Genomic DNA, 21,287 nt, shown 5'->3' with positions numbered 1-21,287 from the left:
CTTAGCCTTCAATGATAGCTGAAGGTGCTCGTTCCTTCCACCATCAGGGCTTCGGATCACCAGGCAGCTCACTGCGTCTGTGCGGCTGTGTCTAGGGCAGCAGAAGCTCTTTCACTTCGCCACGGCCCGCAGCCGCAAATGTCTCCGAAGTACCTTCCACTCTCGCACTTGAGCTTGATGGTGCAAACACCCCGGGCTGTTCAGTCTCTGCTAACCTGAACGTCCCTCCCGAGCTAGGCCTAAGTCCTGTCCTCCTCCTCATCTTCCCCACCTCCCGCCCTTCCCACCTTCACCCCACGCAGCTCCTCCAGTGCCTTACTCTCCTTCCATCTACTCATCGCATGCTTTCACCAGTCTCCCACCCTTTCCGTTCGGACCCTGTGCCAATCCTGCCATCTTTACGTCCCCTCTGAGCCTCCATTCCTGGTTTCCTTGTCCTCCACCCTTGACCACATCCAACACTTGACACGCTTCCACTAGACTCCTTACGTCTTGCCTTCTTTCCCACTCTTTCTTGATGCTCTTCTAGTCAATGTTCCCCCTTGCACATTTTGTTAATTCCTTTTCTTTTACTTTTTTGCTGTAGGGCACATGTGCTTGCAGTGAGAGAGACAGAGAGAGAGAGAGAGAGAGAGAGAGAAAGAGGGAAGTCACCCCAGTGGGGAGAACCACACTGCAATCCCTTCTCCTCTAATCTCCTCTAGGGATTTTGGGCATGCACGCACATGCGCTTGGAGTGTTTTTCAAGCCACCGTGTCCAGGACTTGAATGGCACAGTTGGCCGTGTGGGATACAGTGCCTTAACCTCCTCGTTCCCTGCTGGCTTTATTAATTCCCTTCTCTTCCCTGTGGGATGAGATGAGAAAATGGCATTGCTGCCCAACAATGACTTTTTCCCAAATCACCTGGGCTCCCCACTGTGGAGACAAACCCAGGAGGCAAAGCAAAGTGACCTGTATTCTTCAAATGCTGGGTCACTTGATGAGGCTGCAAAATCACTCTAATAGATTGCAACCAACATTAAAGAGCAAGAGAGAACAGGTGCAGAAACACAGGAGGGCATTGCCCACAGAGTGGGTAAGTTCGGTTTTGTTCCAGTCATTTCTCTGTGTGACTTCCGCGTCTCAGTGTAAAATGTATTTCTTACCATGGGTTGCAACCAAAAAATGTTTGAAGGGGCCAGCAGGTGGCATGATGGTTAAGGCGCTGGACACCCATTTGGCTGACCATGGTTCAGGTCCTGGGACTGTGGCACGACCATCATCCCTGGGTTTGATTTCTCACTTTCTGTCTCTCTGCCTCTTTGCAAATGCACATACCCTATAGCCAAAAGCTCTAAAAAAATTTGAAAAGAACCAGTGAAGACACTGAAGACTCATTATTGAAAGTAAAGGGATCAGCGGGGAAAAATAAAAAACAATTTATTTGTTTTGTTTTGTTTTTGGAGAGGTTTTTGCTATAGGACGCATGTGCTCGCCAGAAAGACAGAGAGAGAGAGATGGAGAGACATAAAGAAAGAAATCACCCCCTGGGGGATGCCATGCCGCAATCCCTTCTCCTCTATTCTCCTCTCGGGATCTTGGGCAGGCACACACACGTGCTAAGCATGAGTTTAACCTGCCAGGTCTGGGACTCGAACCATGGTCGACTACATGGGTGTCCAGCGACATAGCCATTACACTAACTGCTGGTCCCCAAACCACACATTTAATAGACATAAAAATGAAAAGTTATCTGCTTGTGATAATGTATATGGCAATGTCTTTGACCTGACTAATGCACTGTATTCATGCTGGGAAAACCATGCTGTGTACTGTAAAGATGCACAGTAATTAAATGTAAATTTAAAAAAATACTAAGGACAATAATAACACCAACAGAGCAATAACAAGAGCAATAAGAGAATAGGTATGCCAGACTTAAATAAGCCTTTTTATAATTCCTCTTTTGAGTATAAAGAAAAATTAAGTAAGTAAAGGGAGTGAAAGGTGGTCAAAGGAACTGACATTATAGTGGGGACATGAGGAGCCCCGCACCCCTGGGCTCCTGCAGGCCTGCCAGTGCAGCTCCCTGTTTCCTGGCTGCTGGAGGAGGATGCGTGGTTTAAGAACTACCACGAGGGGGACCAGCAGTTGGCATAATGGCTATGTCACTGGACTCCCATGTAGTTGACTGTGGTTCGAGTCCTGGACCTGGTGGCTTGAAACTTACGCCGGATGCATGTGCATGTGTGCCCAAGATCCTGAGCGGAGAAGGGATTGTGGCATGGCCATCCCCCATTGGGGAGGTGATTTCTTGCTTTCTGTCTCTTTGTCTCTCTCTGTCTTTCCAAAAACCTCTCCAAAAAACAAAAGTTAAAAGCAAAAAACACCACCAGGAAAGGGTGGACATGCTAGTTAAACAGTAAGCTTCACGTCCAGTACTCCGACTCAAATGTGCATACAAATCAAAGACTAAAATTTTAATTAGTGGTCATCAAGATAAAAGCAAACACACATTTTTTAAAGGAATAGGACTCTCCAGAGAATTTTACATGCAAGTCCATCTGCTACTTCTCCAGCCCATAAAGATGAGGCCCAGAGGACTTTGAAAGTGGAGTTTAGCCAAAGCTTGGAAATCTACCATCTTCCTCAGTCGATCATCAGATGTTACTGCTTAAAGCACAAGGGACTGTGAGTCTGCTTCTGTGGTCTGGAGCAGCTGGCATTCCGACTCACCCCACGCACGCTGAGTTTGGGCAGGGACTGCGAGCCTGGAGTTACTGGCAGTAAAAGGTGAGCACATTTTCCTGGTTTCCTCGGATCAGGATGACGGGAGGTCTGAGGTCCTGGGACAGGGTCTCCAGCCAGGCCATATACAGAGAGCTTGGGCACTTCCCCTTCCTCCCCACTGGCAAGGTGCTGCAAGGCAGGGAGAAGCACAGGCGGGAGCTTACCAGGGCTTCCCTATGCAGCCCAGCCCAGCGTGTTTTCAGAACAGGAAGTCTGCCTGTTGTCCTCTTCAGAAGAAGAAAGGAATGCTCTCCTTCCCTTCAAACCAGCCATGAAACATGTCTTCTTTTTTTTTTTTTTTTTTTCCCATAGGGTGTGAGTGCTCACCAGAGAGAGACAGAGGGAAAATCAGATACACCACCCCAGGGAAGATGGCCACGCCAATCCCTTCTCTTCCATTCTCCTCTTGGGATTTTGGGCACACATGCACACACACCCAGAGTGATTTTCAAGCTGCCAGGCCCAGGACTTAACTGTGGCCTCCCACGTGGGAGTCCAGCGCCTTAACCACTACGCCACCTGCTGGCCCTACCATGCAATATTTCTAAACAAAGCTGTGGCTGGCAGGACCTATGTGATCTAGACCTTGCCATCCCCTACAATCTCAACTCCTACCACCTTTGGCATCACTTCCATCTCTAAACCACTATGCCTTCCTTTCTGTTCCTGAAAAAAAAAGGCCAAGATTTCTCCTGCCCCAGGGCCTTTGTACATGATGGTCTCTCCACCCGAAAGGCCATGCTCTCAGTTCTTCCCCTGGTCAACTCCTTCCAATTACTCAGTTCCCTTCTGAAGTGCGCCTCTTTCTCTGATCACCCTCTCCATAGCAGGTGGCCCGCACCTCTTTTTCATGTCACCCCATTTTATTGTCTCCCTAGCTCTCTGTGATCTTAAAAGCACCTTCTGCTCTGTTGTCTGCCTCCCTTCACTGGAATGTGTGTCCACTCACAAGCAGGTGGGGTGTGTGTCGTCACCACCCTTTCCCCGTGCCCAGAACAGTCCGATATGGTTGGCTCCATGCATAGCTGTGAAGCAGGAGATCCCACCCCATCACGCCTTGCATCCCATGCCCTCCCCCGTGTGCAAGGCTCTGGGAGCAGGACTCCCGTAGCTTTGGGAAGGCCCTTGTCCTAAGTGTGCAATGCTGTACCTGGAAATGCCATTCAGCCATGTTTTCCTGGCTAGTTCAGGAAGCTACTTTTCTACCATTTTGACAGTTTCAAAAGTGAATCAGGATGGCTGCTGCTATCTGGCTCTTGGCTCCTGGAGAAGGCGGCATCTCACAGATTCCCTTTCGCTTTGTGAAGCTGGGGTACCATCACCTCACGTGGGACTGCACTTGACAGTCAGTTTTCCCGAAGTATGGAAAACAGCCCTTGGGGGGTAAGGCAACAGATGGCATGGTGGTTAAGGCACTGAGTTCCACCTGGTCAACTCCATGGTTCAAGTCCTGGACCTGATAGCTTCAAAAACGTGCTGGGCATGCGTGCATGCATGCCCCAAATTCTAAGAGAATGGAGGAAAAAGGATGCAATGTGGCCATCCCCTCAGGTGGTAATTTCTTACTTTCCCTTTCTCTGTGTCTCTCTCTAGCAAGTACACATGCCCTTTGGCAAAAATCTAAAAATATAGGGGACAGCAGTTGGCTTAATGGCCACGTCGCTGGACTCCCATGTAGTTGACCATGGTTCAAGTCCCAGACCCAGTGACTTAAATTCATACCAGGCGTGTGTGCAATGCGTGCCCAAGATCCCAAGAAGAAATGGAGGAGAAGGGATTGCAGTGTGGCCATTCCCACTGGGAGGTGATTTCTCAATTTATGTCTCTCTGTCTCTCTCTCTCTCTCTCTTTCTGGCGAGCACATGCGTCCTATAGCAAAAACCTCTTTAAAAAAATCTAAAAATATAACAACAGAACAGCTCTGGGGAAAGAGCAGGACCCACACTCTGTCCTGTTTCACAGCTGAGAGAGCCAGGCAGAAGGAGGGGACACCCTGGGGACAGAGTACAGGTTCTGGCATCAGACAAGCTAAATTCCAAGTTTGTCTCTTCCTGAGCCGGGTGGCTTTGGCGAAGTGTCACACTGCCCTGAGACTCAGTTTTCTCTTCTCTAGAGGCAGAATACACAGACCTCTCTCCTGGGCTGCCTGCGAGACCTAGAGAAGGAGAGGCGAGGCAGACGCAGTGCAGCACTAGCACATACGAAGCGTCAGTCCATCAGCCGCTATGCGCGTTTGCGTCACCTGTAATGCACCTGCAACAGGTGGCCAAGCTGGGGATGGCAGAGCTGGGGCTCCACCCAGGTCCTGGGATCTGCCCAGCCTGGCTATCCCCGCTCAATGCAACTCCCTCTTCTGAGGCTGGGAAGGGTACCTGAGTCCCTGACAGCTGCCTCATCATTGAAATCCCACCATCAAAGTGCACTGGCACAACCATGCCCTCCTTGAAAGGCGAGGTCCGAGAGTAGAGAGGGTGGTCAGAACAAAGGCATTTCATTAAGCTCTTGCCATCTTAGTCACCGCGCTGTGCTTGGTGACTTTCCAGGGGGAAGGAAGTACTGAAACCACACTCTGCTGATTTACTAGTCAGGCCCCGGGTGCAAAATGCTGCCAGAAAATCTGATGTTATTTTCACAGATGGAATTCAGACACTTCAAAGGCCACAGGGCCCAGCACCTGCATTATAGGACAGGCACACGCGTCCCTCCTGCAGAGGCCGTTCAAGCTGCAGCAGGAAATTCCCTCCCCCAACAGATCCTGCCCCGCTGTCCAAGGGACAGCCACCTTTCCCTCACCACCCACACCAAACAGTGCCACGTTCTACTTCTGCCTGGAGGATGAGCAGATCTGAAGCTACTGAGCTTTAGAAAGGAATTCGCTTTGGGCAAGCAGGTGGTGTGGTGGTTAAGGCACTGGACTCCCATATGGCCAACCACGGTTCCAGTCCTGGACCTGGCAGCTTGAAAATCATGCTGGGCATGTGTGCGTGCATGCCCAAAATCCCAAAAGGAGAATGGAGGAGAAGGGATTGCTGTGTGGCTATTCCTCCGGGGAGGGTGACTTCTCACTTTCCTTTTCTCTGTCTTTCTCTATTGAGAGCACACGCCCTATGACAGCAACTTTAAATAAAGAAAAAAAAGAAAGAAAGAAAGAAAGAAAGAAAAGGAGAAAGAGAAAAGAAAGAAGTGAAGCAACTCTAGAACAGAGGAACTTGTGGTTCTGAATCACGTCTCTTAGTCACAAAGCAAGACAGCTCTCGACCCAACCTAGAAGGAACACAATAGCCCTCCGTCAGAAACATAGTCCCAGCTTCAAGATCCTGGGCAAGGTGCTGAACTCTGTTTCCTCATCTTTAAAATGCGAGTGAGGAGGAGGTTCAAATAGAGTTTTGAAAATTAATAAGGCCCAGTGCCTTATCACAGAGGTTCAGTCAAGGGGGGTGTTGATTATTACTCTTTGGCTTTGGGGAAAGAATCTTTATAGAAAAATGCAGTGTCTGAGCCCAACAGGGATAGGTTGCTAGTTTAATCCGAGGTTGCTGGGCTGTAGACAAGGCTGGTTTATCAGCTATGTGGGTGGAGCCGAGCTTAACCATGAGTTATTAATCAGATAAATTGCTGAGGACCAGACAGCAAACACATTCTGCCTCAGACTGGCTCTAGAAAATGGTCCAAGGACCAGGGGATGTCCAAAAATTTGTGAAACAATAAAATTGAAGTATGAGAGTTTGGGTTGTTATTTGTTTCTGAGGCCGGGTCTCAACATGTCTAAGCCAGCCTTGAACTCGTGATTCTCCTGCTTCAGCCTCCCAAGTAGCTGGGATTCGAGGCATGCACTGTCGTGTCCTAGCTTTAAAATATAAGTTTATTTTGGTGGGGAAAAAAAATCTTGAAAATCCATCCTGGTTTTCTCGTAGTCTACGTGTTCCATGAACTTGTTGAAGACGTGTACTCTCTGGAATGCTAGCCAATGCGATTGTCTCATTTCTCTGAGGCTCGGGGAGATTTTTGTTTTCAGTCGACAGAATTTCTGGGGAATGCAAGTTCATGGAATGCAGTCCTGATCTGAGAGGGACAAGGAATGTGCATTGTCCATGTTGCCTGGGGACTCTGAGGAGGCCGACCCCCTGCCTGAACTTTGAGAAACACTGGGCTTGTCTCTAGGTCAGAGGTTAGCAATGCAGAGCCGCGGCTGCTGTGTCCTCCATGGAGTGGGCCCAACAGCCGGGCCCCTTGGGGCGACAGCTGCAGCTGCCGGAGTGGGGCAGGACATTCTGTGCAGGCATTCTCTTGAAGGTGACCGGACTTCGAATTATTTGCATCAGCAAATCCCACAAAGGCCGGTGGGTGGGGAACTGTTTTTCCCTGTGAGGCTCAGGGGGCGGGGGAGCGGAAGGCAGAAATGCTAGAATGAAATTCCTCATCTCTTGGTCTGAGAGAGGAACTCATGTTAGTGGCAAATAAGCTTAGATCACAGCACGTTCGTGTGGAAGAGAATCTTGGAAATATTGGGTAGTCGGAAAAGTCATGATGCATTTTTACATAGAAAACTATGTCCTGACTTTTCCACTAGTTTTCCTAATGGTTAAACTCCTCTTTCTTTAGTTAGGGAAACTGAAGGCAGAGAGATGCAGGGTTACTTACCAAAGGCCACACAGCAAGCGAATAGCAGAGACAAAACGCAAGCCTGCTTCTCTGGACAGGGTGGCACCCATTACGCCGTGGCCGGCTCACACGCACACACCAACCGGCACACACAGAGGGAAGTCTGGGGAGCCATCCCGCCATGAAGCCGTCTTCACTCTGACTCAGTCCACACCCTGGCTAACCTCACCTTAGGAACAAACATTCCCTGCTAGGTATTGGCCAGAGGCCTGGCGAAAAACCAGCCCCTTCTTTCCCATGGCTCTCATGCCACAGAAACAGGGAACATTCTCTTTGTGCAAAAAAAAAAAAAAAAAAAAAGCTTCTGGAAGCATGGTTGGGGCAGAACCAGCCTCATGCATGGGATCCTGTGCTTGGAGGGGCAATGCTGTGCTACCACTGTCCTGACTTGTTTGTTCATTCTTTCTTTCTTTCTTTTTCTTTATTCCTTTCTCCCCACCCCCTTTCTTTTTCTCTTTCTCTTTCTTTCTCTCTCTTTTTTAAGGTTATTGCCATAGGGCACGTATACTCAACGAAGACAAAGACAGAGAGAAAGTGAAAAATCACCCCTCAGGGGGGATGGCCATGCCACAACCCCTTCTCCTCCAGTCTCCTCCTGGGATATTGAACACACATGCACACATGTACACATACTTGGAGTGATTTTTTTTCAACCCACTAGGTCCAGGACTCACACTGTGGTCGTCTATATGAAAGTCCAGTACCTTAACTACCACACCAATCTGCTAGACCTCTGACTTTTTCTTTTATTTCCTTTTTTCCTTTCTTTCTTTCTTTCTTTCTTTCTTTCTTTCTTTTTTTTTTTTTTTTGAATGCTGTTTAAGTCACCAGGGAAGTGTGGCCAGTGAGAGCTCCAGTGGATCATGCTGTGAACTACGCCACTGTCTGAGAAATGAATCTGTGAGCACCTTGTCCTTTAGGCAAAATACATGCCGGCACCAGTGCCATCTGGCATATGGGACATCCCAAGACCTGGGGAAGGACTGGCAATGGTTTGTGGTCAGAGTTCCACACTCGTATGCCATTCCGCTGAAAAGAATGGTTTCCACACTGCACAGGGTGTCAGGGATCACTAAACTTCTGCATGTCTACTGTCGCCTGGCACAGACACAGTGACTGGGAGGGACAATAACTTGGTAAGTTGGAACCATTTGCTCTGGTCTGGATTTTGTATCCACCCCAGAACTCGCACACTGGAATTCTTACCGCCAGGGAGAATGGCGGGGGGAGATTAGGTCATAAGGGTGGTGCCCTCCCAAATGCAGCTCCCTGGCTCCTCCTGCCAAGTGAGACACAGCAAGAAGGCCCTGTCTATGAAGCGGGAAACAGGCCCTCAGCAGACAAGGGGTTTGCTGGCACTTGACCTTGGACTTCCCAGCCTCCAGAACTGTGAGAAATACATTTCTGTTGTTTCTAAGGCACCCGGTCTACAATATTTCATTACAGCCCCAGTGGACTAAGATGCGAGTCCTGAACCCTGAGTGTATGGGAGTACAGTTGGAGTATTCTCCAAGCATGTCTCTAACAGTTGGAGCCACTCTTCTGCTGGCCACACTCTGCAAAACTTTACCTCTGCCCTGTCAATGCAGGGTAACTGAGATGGTGCCTTTGAATCCTCCCGGGCATCTGAAGAGAAAACCTCCCGGGCCACATCCCAGGCCACATCCCTGCTTTCCCTCTACCACTGGGCAATTCTTAGGGGGTCTACTTCAGGCTTTATCTGTCACTTTCCTACTGATCTGCTAGAAGCCATTGGCCATTTTTGGTCTGAACCTGTTTGCCTTTTGATTTTCTCAAAGGGGTACCTACACTGCCTAAAAGGAACATTGCTAGTGTGCTCTTGGGAGAGGGTATTACAGGGATGGTCCCATAGTGCAGTGATGAGGCTCTGTACATAGGCTAACCATGGTTCTAGTCCCAGTCCCAGCAGCTTTAAAAATACACCAGGCGCATGAACACATGTGCCCCAAATCTTGATGGGATGGAGCAATGGTGGAAAAAGAGTTGCAGCATGACCATGCTCCACTGGGGGAGGGGGCTTTTTCTCTCTGGTGTGCTCACACACCTGGCAATTAAAAAAAAAAAAAGCAAAAGAGCGTATGATGGATATAGAATGAGGGTTTTATGCAACCTATTCTAAGATCTTCAAAAAGCTCATAGAAAAAGCATATTATGAAAAAACTATGTACAGTTTCCTTTTTTTGAGAGAGAGATTTTTGCTATAGGGTGTGTGCACTCACTGGAGAGACAGAGAAACAGAGAGTAAGTGAGAAATCACCCCCCAGGGGGAGATGGCTATGCCACATCCCTTCTCCTCTATTCTTTTCTTGGGGATTTTGTACACACACACACATACATACACACATGCCCAGCATGAGTTTCAAGCCACCAGGTCCAGGACTCAAACCATGATCGACCATGTGGAAGTCCAGCACCTTAACTACCACACCACCTGCTGGCCCCTGGATTTCGATTTTTTTCTACACCAAAATACTTCCTACTTTAACTCAAAATTTCCATGAACTTTCTAAAGTCCCCTGTATAGTACTTGAGCAACTGATGGGGTGGAAAGATGGGGTTCGAGTTGCTTTTATTACCCTCAATGGCTTCATTGGCCTGAGGTCTCTTCTCAAAAATTGGATGTCTTTAGATCCACGAATGCCTAGTCCAGATCAGATGGTGACAGATCTGGGGACAGGCTGTATCTCCAGAACTTGGGTCCCTTCTAGCTGAGCACACCTTCCAAGGACAGCGTGGGGTGCTAGATTTAGGCGCCTTCTCTCCAGGGAAAAGCAGGCATGACATGGCACTTATTGCTCATGACATCATCTGTGTGGTTGATCTTCAATGCAAATTGTGTTGTGCAGATATGGGGATGTACGAACACATGAACACTGAAAAGTAATTCCTTGGGACCAGCTGGCAGCATGGTAGTTAAGGTGGCTGGAGCCTACATGGCTGACTGCGGTCGGAGTCCCGGGCCCAGCAACTTGGCTAACACTCTGGCACATGTGCATGCATGCCCTGAAAAATCAAGAAAGGAGAAATGGAGAAGGGATTGTGGCGCAACCATCCCCTTTGGGAGGTGGCTTTTGACTCTTTCTCTGTTGCTCTTTAGCCACTGCATGCACCCTCTAGCAATTTTTTTTTTTAAAGAAAAGCAATGCCCTAAAGTTGCAAGTTCATTTTTTTTGTTGTTATTGTTGTTGTTGTTTGTTTTGTTTTGCTATAGGGTGCATGCATTTAGAGAGACACTGAGAGAGGAAGTGAGAAATCACTCCCCAAAGGGAGGATGGCCATGCCAGAATCTTCCCTTCCACTCTCCTCCTGGGATTTTGGGCATGCACTCACATGTGCCTGGAGTGAGTTTAAAGGCACCAGATCTGGGACTTGAACCATGGTCAGCCATGTGGGAGTCCAGTGCCCCAACCATCATGCCACCTGCTGGTTCCTACACATGTCCTCTTACCTACAACAACGATCAACTTATGGCCAGTCGTGTATGATCTCTACTTCCTCCTCCTTCCCATCACCATGACAGTTTTATACATATATATATTCCAGGGGGACCAGCAGTTGGCATGGTGGTTAAGGCACTGGGCTACCATGTGGCCAACTGTGGTTTGAATCCTGGACTCAGCAGCTTGAAAATCATGCCAGATGTGTGTGCGTGTATGCACAAAAATCCTAAGAAAATGGAGGAAAAGGGATTGTGGATGGCCATCCCCCCTGGAGAAGGTGATTTCTCACTTTCTTTCTGTCTTTCTATGGTGAGCACATGTGCCCTATGGGCAAAAAAAAATATTTTTGAGAGGTTTTTGCTATAGGGCGCGTGCGCTCACCAGACAGAGACAAGAGAAACAGAAAGCGAGAAATCACCCTCCAGGGGGGATGGCCACGCCACAATCCCTTCTCCTCCATTCTCCCCTCGGGATCTTGGGCATGCATGCACACGCGCCCGGCGTGAGTTTAAGCCGCCGGGTCCGGGACTCGAACCGCGGTCAACTACATGGCAGTCCAGCGACATAGCCATTACGCTAACTGCTGGTCCCAAAAAAATTTTTTTAAAAAAGAAAAACCACACTCCAGGGCCAGCAGATGATGTGGAGGTTAAGATGACTGGATTCCACACGGCCGATTGCACAGTTTGAGTCCCAGACCCAGCAGTTTATAAAACACACTGAGCTAAGAGCTAAGAGCATGTGCATGTGTGTCCAAAATCCTGAAAGGGGAATGGAGAAGAAGAGATTGTATCATGGCCCTTCCCCCTGGGGGGTACTTTCTCACTTTTCCCCTCTCTCTGCCACATACCTATAGCAAAATTCAAACAAACAAACAAATTCTATACATTCTATATGGGCATGTCAAGGAGACTGCCTTGAAAAGAAGGACCACATGTTAACAGTCTTAATTTTTGAGTAAGGGGCACTACATTTCCATTGTGTCCTAGGCCCTGAAAATTGCATAGCTGGCCCTGGCTTTTGGTATTAAAAAACAGGTCAAGCAAGTTTCTTGGCTGTCCTGCAGGATTCCCAGGTAGTTGGCCCCCAGGAATGTAAGGAAGACCAGTTACTTGCCTGGGAGAATTCCCAGTGCTTGGCTGACTGTGCTCTTCCTGCTGGCCTCAGAAAGTGTGAGCCCCCCTCCGTGTCACTGTCACCTCTCTCTTACCTCCCACATTTCCAGCCCCAGGTTCCACCCCAGAGCACTCAGAACTGGGCACGGGTCAGTAGGAACCAGCAGTGGCGGAGCAGGCTCCTGTCTCTGTCACCTAGGCTTGGTGCCAACATCAGATGGGTATGGCCTCTGGCCAAAGGGGGCTGGGCAATACCCCAACAACCAGGAATCCATTTCCTTCTGCAATAAGCCAGGTCCCCCCCTTGCCAAGCCATGTGGAGGCAGAGGTGGCCAGCAGGGACTGGGCCATGCCTGGGACGCTGAGGCGCCAGACCTCTGCCAGCTGGAGCTCAGACAACGGGCATGGGGCAGACACAGCCCACGTGCTGAGACGTCCTCCACCCCACCCCCGGCAGTGTTTACGGAAGCTTTGGGCCCTTCTGCCTGCCTCACAGGGGAAGGCTTGGTTTCTGCCAGGCCCCACCTCCCATACCCCTCCTCTGAGCTGCCAGGCCTGACCTCCAGAGCTAGCCAGTTGCTACTCACATGACCACGAGGGCCGCGTCCCGGGAGTAATCCAGCAGAATCTCATTCAGCCTCACCTGCCGGAGGGACTGGGCAAGGAAAAGCCAGGCAGTCACTCCCCACATCCTGAGGGCACCAAGCCCGTGTACCTCTTTTAACATTTCTGACCAGATACATGAATGGCTCCCCTCAATTTTTATAGACTCCTCTGCCTCCTGGAAAGAAAGGGATCCTTGCAGTAATTGAACACCAAGTTCATCTCCTCCAAGGAGCCTTCCTGGGTTGCCTTTCTTACCATGACCAGTGGGAGAAGGGGAAGAGAGTGCACTTCACTAGGCTCACATCTCAGCCTTGGTATCTTACAGCAGAGAGAACCTGAGCCAGTCACGCTGCCTCTCTGAGCCTCGCTGTCTTCATCTGTAAAGTGGGTTGATAATACCCTCTTCCTGGGAATTTGGGGATTATCGAACAAGGTAACCATCCAAAGCACCAAGCAGGTAGAGGGCCTGGTACATGGAAGATACCCTAGAACAAACAAGTGAACTTGGGGACAGAAGGCCCCGCCTCCTCTGCATACAGAACAGGCCTCTCTGGGCCTTTCCCAGAGCCCGACATGGATCGCCCCCTGTGAGGCAAGGTCTGCAGCCTGATAGCTCTGGGAATGAGACCAGGCTTGTGTGGGACGGGGCTGGGGAGGAGAATGAACCCCAGGGGCAGTCTCCAAATCATTCAGAGATGACTGTCACAGGATCCGAGCGTGGATGTGCACCCCACTTCAGAGAACAGGAAGCCAAGGCGAATTTGAGGCAGACCATTCTTACCCGCAGGAACTCTCCTGGCCCTGCGGTGAGCAGCCCAGGCCCCTGCTTACTACGCTCTACCCCCAGCTGTGACAACCACGAATGTCTCCAGAGGCTGCCCAATGTCCCCCGGGTGTCAGTATGCCCCAGGTGAGAGCCACTGACCTGGAACACAGTGAAGGGGCCAGAGCTAAGAGCTATTCCCTGCCCTTCCCCCCTTTGTTCTTTCTTCTTTTTTTTTTTAGAATCGCTTACTGATTTCATTCCATTTGTTGTTGTTGTTATTATTATTATTATTATTATTATTATTTGGGAGTCCAGCACATTAATCACGGGAAAGTGAGGAAAGCAAGTCGCCAGGTCCGGGACTTGAACCATAGTCAGCCATGTGGGCGTCCAGCACATTAATCATCATGCCATTTGCCGGCTACCCCCCTGTTGTTCTTTGTGCCAGAGCTCGTACATGCGGTGTGGGAGGGGAGAGAAGTCAGGGGCACCTTCCACAGGGCCTGGTCATGCCACAATCCTCTCTCCTAGTCCTATAGCCACCAGATCAGGTATCCTCTGCCAACTCATGGTCAGAGTTTCAGGCTGACCAGGCCGAAGATTCGAACTGTGGTCACCATGTGGGATTCAGCTTCTCTTGAGCAGCCCGCTGTTGTACTATGGATCCAGCCCACCTTGCCCCACCTTACAAAGTCTGCAGCAGTCTCATTAAGAAGCCACTCTCTCCTCTCCGCACACCCTCCCTGGCCCCCTCAGAGTGCTGAAGGTGGGAGGGGAGAGTACAGATGGGGCTCAGGAGGCTCAGGGCCCATGAACACGTGCCCTGATGCCGTGGTGCACCTTGATCCCCTCCCACCCCAGCAAGGCCCCTCCCTCTCCTGTACCTTGATCCTGTTCCTGTTAATCTCCTCATCAGAGATCTTCCAGGGACAGTCCCGTCTCATCTCAGTGACGGTGGCCTCGTCCTTGAAGCCATCGTTCAGGCGGAAGGGGGCAATCATGTCCTCAAACCGCTTGGTGCTGAGGACGAGAGAGCAGGTGAGGCTGGGCAAGATGACCCAGTCCCAGGGGACCCAGGTTCCTTGGGTGGGGGGTTGGGGGGTGCTGGAGGTGCTGCCACAGGGCCATACGTTTCAGGCTGGCACCTAATCTGAGGCTGTCACTCACATCTCACCTGACGAGGAGACCTGGCAGTCAACCAAACTTCCAGCACTCTCTGACGACCGCCCTGCCCACCCTCCACCCCCTGACCGCCCAGCAGCTGTTTACTCAGCCCTGCTCTGTACTACACAGCAGGGAACAGAGCAGGCTGTCCTCTCCTCCGAGCTCAGGTCTGCTGGGCCGAGCTCAGGTCTGCTGGGCCGTAAGCCAACAGAAAAGCAAACACCAAGTGGGAGTTTTCCTAAGGTGGGTATTGGGACAGAGAGTAACGGACCAGGAGAAGCCCTCTGGGACCTGGAGGTAGAATGGCCTGAAGCCAGCTGTGCACAGGGCAGAGGGTGCAGGAGCAGCCAGAACTGAATGCGCAAAGGCCCTATGACAGTGGGGCAGTGGGCGTTGGGCTGCGTGAGGAGCAGCAAAGGAGCCCGTGTGGGGCGAGGTGAGTGCAGGAGAGAGTGGGGGAGGCGAGACACAGGGAGGGGCCAGGCAAGCAGGGCTTTGTTATGTGCCCTCAAGGACACAGGAAGCTGATGGAGGGTGTTCGGTGTGATCCGACTCACATTATTAAAGACAGACATGGGGACCAGCAGATGGTGAAATGGTAACATTACTGGACTCCCACATGGCCAACTGTGGTTCGAGTCCTGGACTTATTGACGCATGGGGCATGCGTGCGTGTGTGCCCAAAATCCCTAGAGAAGAATGGAAGAGAAGGGATTGTGGTATGGCCATCCCCCCTCGGGAGTGATTTCTCACTTTCTGTCTCTCTCTCTCTCTGTCGAGTGCGCACATACCCTACAGCAAAAATCTCTCTTAAAAAAAAAAAATAGGACTAAGGCCCAGCCTTGGAGGCACAGGCGGTAGCATTCTGGACCGGAGGTGGGCACACAGCATACAGTTTGCAGGTTCAGATCTCCAGTAAACTTTAAAGCACACTGGGTGGGCTGGCCTGTGCTGTGATGTTGAAGGTAGGTAGATTCCATATGACTGACTAGGTAGTTCAAATCCTGGACCCAGCAGCTTGGAAAACACACCAGGCATGTGTGCATGCATGCCCAAAATTCTGAGAGGAGAATGGAGGAAAAAGGATTGTGGTGTGGCCATCCTCCTTAGGGAGTGTTTCTCACTCCCCCCACACCCTGTCTCTCTCTGGCAAGGGCACACATCCCATAGCAACACTTCAAAACAAAATCAAAAACACTGGGCACATGTGCATGCATGCCCCAATCCTGACGGGGGTAGAGGAATGGAGGAAAAGGACTGTGGCATGACCGCACCCACTGGGGAGTGCTTTCCTTCTGCCCCTGCCAAGCACACAGGCTTTGTGGTGATAATAATAATAATGAAGAGTGTGAAGCTGCAGAGCCAGCTGGTGGGGCAGGGCTGAATGCTGCATTCTGAGAGGCAATCCCACATGGAAGGTTTATGTCCAGAGACCTCGCTGAGTATGCCGGGCACACGTGTGCCTATGATCCAGGGCTGGGTAACGCTGGGGGTGGATTGTGGTATTGATACCCTGTTTGGGGTACATGTGTATACTATCTCGCTCTCTTTTTTTTCTCTTTCTCACTCATAGAAGAAATAAATAAACTTTTAAAAAGACTATGAAGTTACATAATTCAGAAAGCAAATATTTCCTCTGTCCCTGCAATTGATCCTTGGCACGAATTCACACAGGGGTTTGCTCAAAGTCTGCACATTTGCCACTCGGTGTTGGGAGGAAGGAGGTTGTTGCCCGAATCGTCTAACATTCTCCCCACCCCAAGCATCCACGTGTGACTGTAACGTCAGGGGCTGCAGCTGCCTTGCCTAACAGCCCCAGGGAGGGGACACACCCCTGCCACAGCCCTGCAGAAGTCAACACCTCCAGCTTTGTGTTTCAGACCAAAGGTAGTCAACTAACAGGCTGCAGAGTAACCTCTTCCCCAGCCTGGCAGGAGGGTTGAGCTGGGCCTTAACTTAGGCAACCCCTGGAGAAGCAGGCAGCATGCAGTAAAGCCAGGACTACAAGAGAAGGTCAAAATATCAAGTGACTCAGAAGTCACTCAGAGGCTGCAGCCCCAAATCCAGTATTGAGTGAACATTGACTCTGGACCGGATGCTGTGTGGTTCTCAAAGTGGGGTACCAGGGCCAACAGCACAGGCGTGAATCACCTTAGAGTGTGCTGGAAATGCAGATTCTCAGGCTGTACTCCAAATTTCAGACCAACTAAATTTTGAGGTGGGACCCAGTAAGCTACTTTTTTGGGGGAGAGAGATTTTTGCTATAGGACATAAGCTATTACCACAGAGACAGAGGGAGATGAAGAGAGTGAGAAATCACCCCCTAGGGGATGGACATGACATAATACCTTCTCCTCCATTCCATTCATGGGATTTTGGGTACACATAGGCACACACATAAACCCAGAGTGAGTTTCAAGCTGCTGGGTCCAGGCCTTGAACCGTGGTTGGCCATGTGGGAGTCCAGCACCTTAACCACTACACCACCTGCAAGCTACATTTTTAATGAGCCCTCTAGGTTGTTCTGACTCATATCAAGGTTTGAGAACAACTGCTTTATGAAGACACTCAGGGAGTGGGAGAAAATTTAGAAAACCAATCACCTCTGTAGGTAAAATCAGCCTTTCATGAGTAGCAAGCAGCCTGGGCCTAAGTGTAAAACCAGAGTCCCCGGCCCCAGGTCGCCGGGGTGGGGTGGGGTAGGTGAGGGCTTCCTGTGATGATATGCTGGCCCTGCTCAAGAAGCAGAAAAGCTACAGTCCGCACCAGCAAAAGCTCAAGACCCGCTTGAGCTAAGAAAGTCAGGAATGTGAACGTGGGTTCCGTGGCCAAGTGTGTTCCTGGCAAAGACCAGAGCTCCTCGGTGCACAGGACCAGCAGGCAGGGACAAGAATCCAAAGGAAAGCAAAGGGCTATGAGCTTTGCTTCTTCCTCTTCCTTGCCACCAGCCCTACCCAGGTGGGCAGGACAGCCCTTTGCTCCTGGGTCAGCCGGGAAAAGGGGAGCAAGCAGAGGGTTCTACAGGACACACATCTGCTGGCCCCGATACACTGACTCACTGCTCAGCCCGTGGCTTCTGGTTGATGTCGGGAAGGACATGCACTTCATGGAACCCCAGTCGGAATTTGCTCAGCAAGGAAATGATCCTGGAAGACAGACAGACAATTCCTTTGTATTTACTTTCTCCATGAGAGGGAGAGAAAACTGCCAATAGGATCCTGATGCCACAATCCAGCCCTGGGTGATAGGCATGCGTGTACCCAATGTGCTCAGGGGAGTCTCCAGGTGTGAACATAGAGCACTCCCATGGCTCAGGCTCACAGAAAGTCACCACTAGGCCATTGGTCAGTCCCAGAGAGTTTTAGAACTTACTTGTTGTTTCTTCCATGACAGAGAGATTGGGGGAGCACACCCAGCAGGTCCCCCACTCTGAGATCTACCCCCAGACCTCCTGGATCATAGGCGTGTATGAAGGTCTGGCATGTACAGGGAGGCACTGGGACACAAACCTGGGACCCTCCACGGGCTCCAGCATTGCAGAGCACTGCAGTACCATTGTGCCTCTGGCTGTCTTCCCTTCTCCCCAACAGACAGAGATTTTTTTAATATTTATTCAGGGCCAGCCCTGAAAGTAACTGTACAGAGGCAGCTGGGTCCCCTCCTATTCTGACTTTGGGGTGTCACAGCCTAGTGCAAAGGGTGCTAGAGACCAAGCTGGAGGGCCTTCTTTTCTTTCTTGTTTTAATCTCATTCTATGACTTCTTATTTCTATGTATTGTACAGCTTTATCACATACAATACGGTTTTCCTAAGCATGTGTGCAGGTGCGATAATCAAGTCAAAGACGCTACCATGTACATCCTTTTCAACCAAGAACATTACGCTCTTGTGCTGGAGGGTTCAGACAGGTGGGGTGGTTCGCCCAAAGTCAGGCTGGCTAGGACCAGCAAGATGGTGTAATGGTTACGTTGCTGGACTCCACGTAGTCAACCATGGTTCAAGTCCCCGACCCAGGGGCTTAAAACCCATACCAGGCACATGTATGTGTGTGCCCAAAATCCTGAGAGAATGGAGAAGGGATGGCGGTGTGGCCATCCCCCCCGGGGGCGTGATTTCTCACTTGTCTCTCCAGCAAGCACATGTACCCTTATTGCAAAAATCTCTCTCAAAAAAAAAAAAAAGAAAGAAAGAAAGAAAAGGTTGGCTAATTAATTGCTTCACTTTGAGCAAACTGCCCCACTGTCTGTCTCCTAGTGGACCTTCATATTCTGATCTTCAACCTCACTTGACTTTGCTAAAGTAGCAGATACACAAATGCACCTGTTTAGGGACCAGCAGTTAGTGTAATGGCTATGTTGCTGAACTCCCATGCAGTCGCCCGCAGTTCGAGTCCTGGACCTGGTGGCTTAAACTCACGCCAGGTGCGTGTGCGTGCGTGCCCAAGATCCCAAGAGGAGAATGGAGGAGAAGGGATTGCAATGTGGCCATCCCCCCCGGGGGGTGATTTCTCGCTTTCTATCTCTCTGTCTCTCTCTCTCTGTCTTTCTGGCAAGTGCACGCGCCCTATAGAAAAAAACTCTCAAAAAAAAAAAACTTAAAAAAAAAAATAATGTTTGACTCTTGACAGTGCCATGTGTGCGTGCCACCTGCCCTCCTATGCACGTACCTCCTTCCCTGCCTAAATCAGCTCACAGTCTGACCTAGATACACGTAGATACTTCAAGAGAAAATCTTACATCAGTTTTAAACAGAAAACCAGTATCTCTTGCCGGGAAGAAGTGACCAATAAAACCTACATAAACAAACCAGTGTCACTAGATTCTATGTGTGTTGGTGCTGACAAGCCTAGGGACCCAGGTCAGCTTCTCTTGCTCAGACAGGGACATTAGAGTGGGTTACTAAGGGGGAAGACAAACCTCATTCTACAGAATCAGCCACAAAACTGGAGAATTCAAAGTACCTTCCTAGTCCTTCCTGTAGCCTAGTAGTTAAGGGAGCTGGATCTGACGTGAACAAATACAGTTCGAATCCTGGCCCTGGAGGCTTGAAAAACACACTGGGCACATGTGTGTGCATGCCCAGAATCCCAACAGAATGGAGAAAAGGAGGAGGAGGGATTCACGACATACTCACACCTATGGGGGGCGGGGGGCCAGGAGCTTTGTTCTTCTCTCTCTGTCTCTCTGTCTCTCTCTCTCACGAGTGTATATTACTTCTGACAATTATAAAAGAGCTTTCACTAGACGATTTAGTGGTATTTGCTGTCTCACTTCCTGACCCCTAGTCACCTCTCATCTGTCCAGAGCCTGCATCCCGCACTTTAGGGACACTGTCCTGAAGGCGGGGCCTTCTCCATCCTTCATTCATCTAGGTTTCTCCTAGAGGAGGCTTAGGGTCTTACCCCCTAGGCCCTCGCCATGGCGAAGATGGGGTAGGCCATCTGCATCTTACTAAGCGAGGCAGGAAATCGGAACAACTTCCAGAAAGGAGAGAAACCCCCTGCCTAGAGCCCCTCCATGCCGTGGCCTGGAGGGACACAGCGCGGGACTCTGGACCAGACCCGGGCTATCGGGCTAGCTGGGGTGGTGGTGGAGGTGGGGCGGGCAGTCTTGGGTGGGCAGCTCTGAGATGGTGCAGTCCTGCGCGCCCCTCCCTGGCCCTCCCCACTTACGCCTTCCTTTCCTGGTCCATCCTGTTGATCTGGCCCCCGACGAACACACGGATGCTGCATTTGCTCCACCTCTTCTTGCGGCCGAGGAGGTAGGGGATGAGGAGGGTGAGGCCTGGCAAGGAAGGACCCCATGAGTCAAGAGCACTGGAGGACTCCTGTCCCGCTCTGCCACTAGCAAACCCTTCCCCTCCCTGCACCTCAGTTTACCCCCTACACAGTGCTCTAGGGCCTCAAGCTTATTCGACCTGCACAGTGTTTTCAAATAAATAAGTTGGCATTTAATAATCAGGTGATTACGCATAAAATCTTTTGGGTCATTGGAAAAGTCCTGACGTATTTTTCTGTTTTTCTACGCAAAAAAAAAACTGCATCATAACTTTTCCAACGACCCAAGACTACTGGCATTTCTTGAAAACTGAAAACTGTATCCAGTGGGTGGGAGCCCTCATCCCTCCCTGCTGTCTCTCCACACAAGGCGCAGAACCAGCTGTCACTTCTCACGGTGTAATCTTGGGCCTCTGTTTCCTTATTGGTAAAGGACAGTTAATAACAACAGTTCTGACTGGGGACAGGATGGTGGCACTATGGTAAAAGGTGATGCTCTGCAAGGCTGAGCCACCTGGGAAGGCTCTGGGTACCTCTCGGAGACCTCCCTGAGTACCCTGGACATGCGTGTGCCCAGCATCTGGGGCTGGCTGAGGCTGGGAGTGGATCGCGGCACCAAGACCCTGCTGGGTCTGCTGGCTCACTCACTTTCTCATTAAATAAATAAATGCATTTAAAAAGCTAGCTCCTCGCTGGGGTGGCACTAGGTTAAGTGTGCAGACCATGCGGCACTAGGCATCCAGGAAGTGCTCAGCCTACACCCGCTGTCGTGGTCGGACATGTCCCCGAGGAGCAGACAGAGCCCAGGTGTGACTGTAATCAGCGGGAACAATCACGCTCATGTTTTACAGGAAACAGAAGGGGTGTGCTTCTTTGTGAGGTGAGGGACGCTCCCGTGTGTCCCACACCTGTGAGCCCCAGGACCATCCAGGTGAAAGAGTCTATCTCGTGGTGACTTCAGCTCCT

General features: G+C 50.4%; 1 protein-coding gene across 1 annotated transcript in view; it reads right to left on the bottom strand.

The window, feature by feature from the left end:
* Positions 1-2,661: 2,661 nt before the first annotated feature.
* The window catches only part of SLC12A3 (solute carrier family 12 member 3), a 50,271-nt gene continuing 31,645 nt past the window's right edge, over positions 2,662-21,287 (bottom strand). The window contains 5 exon segments of the mRNA XM_006148402.3: positions 2,662-2,900; positions 12,597-12,664; positions 14,266-14,401; positions 17,605-17,691; positions 20,217-20,328. Coding sequence (XP_006148464.2) covers positions 2,759-2,900; positions 12,597-12,664; positions 14,266-14,401; positions 17,605-17,691; positions 20,217-20,328 — 545 coding nt within the window. The 3' untranslated portion in view covers positions 2,662-2,758.

This window comes from Tupaia chinensis, unplaced genomic scaffold (assembly GCF_000334495.1).
Source record: "Tupaia chinensis unplaced genomic scaffold, TupChi_1.0 Scaffold000235_1, whole genome shotgun sequence".
NCBI lineage: Eukaryota > Metazoa > Chordata > Mammalia > Scandentia > Tupaiidae > Tupaia > Tupaia belangeri.
Note: the sequence above shows the minus strand (reverse complement) of the source record. Positions and strands in the feature narration are given on the sequence as shown.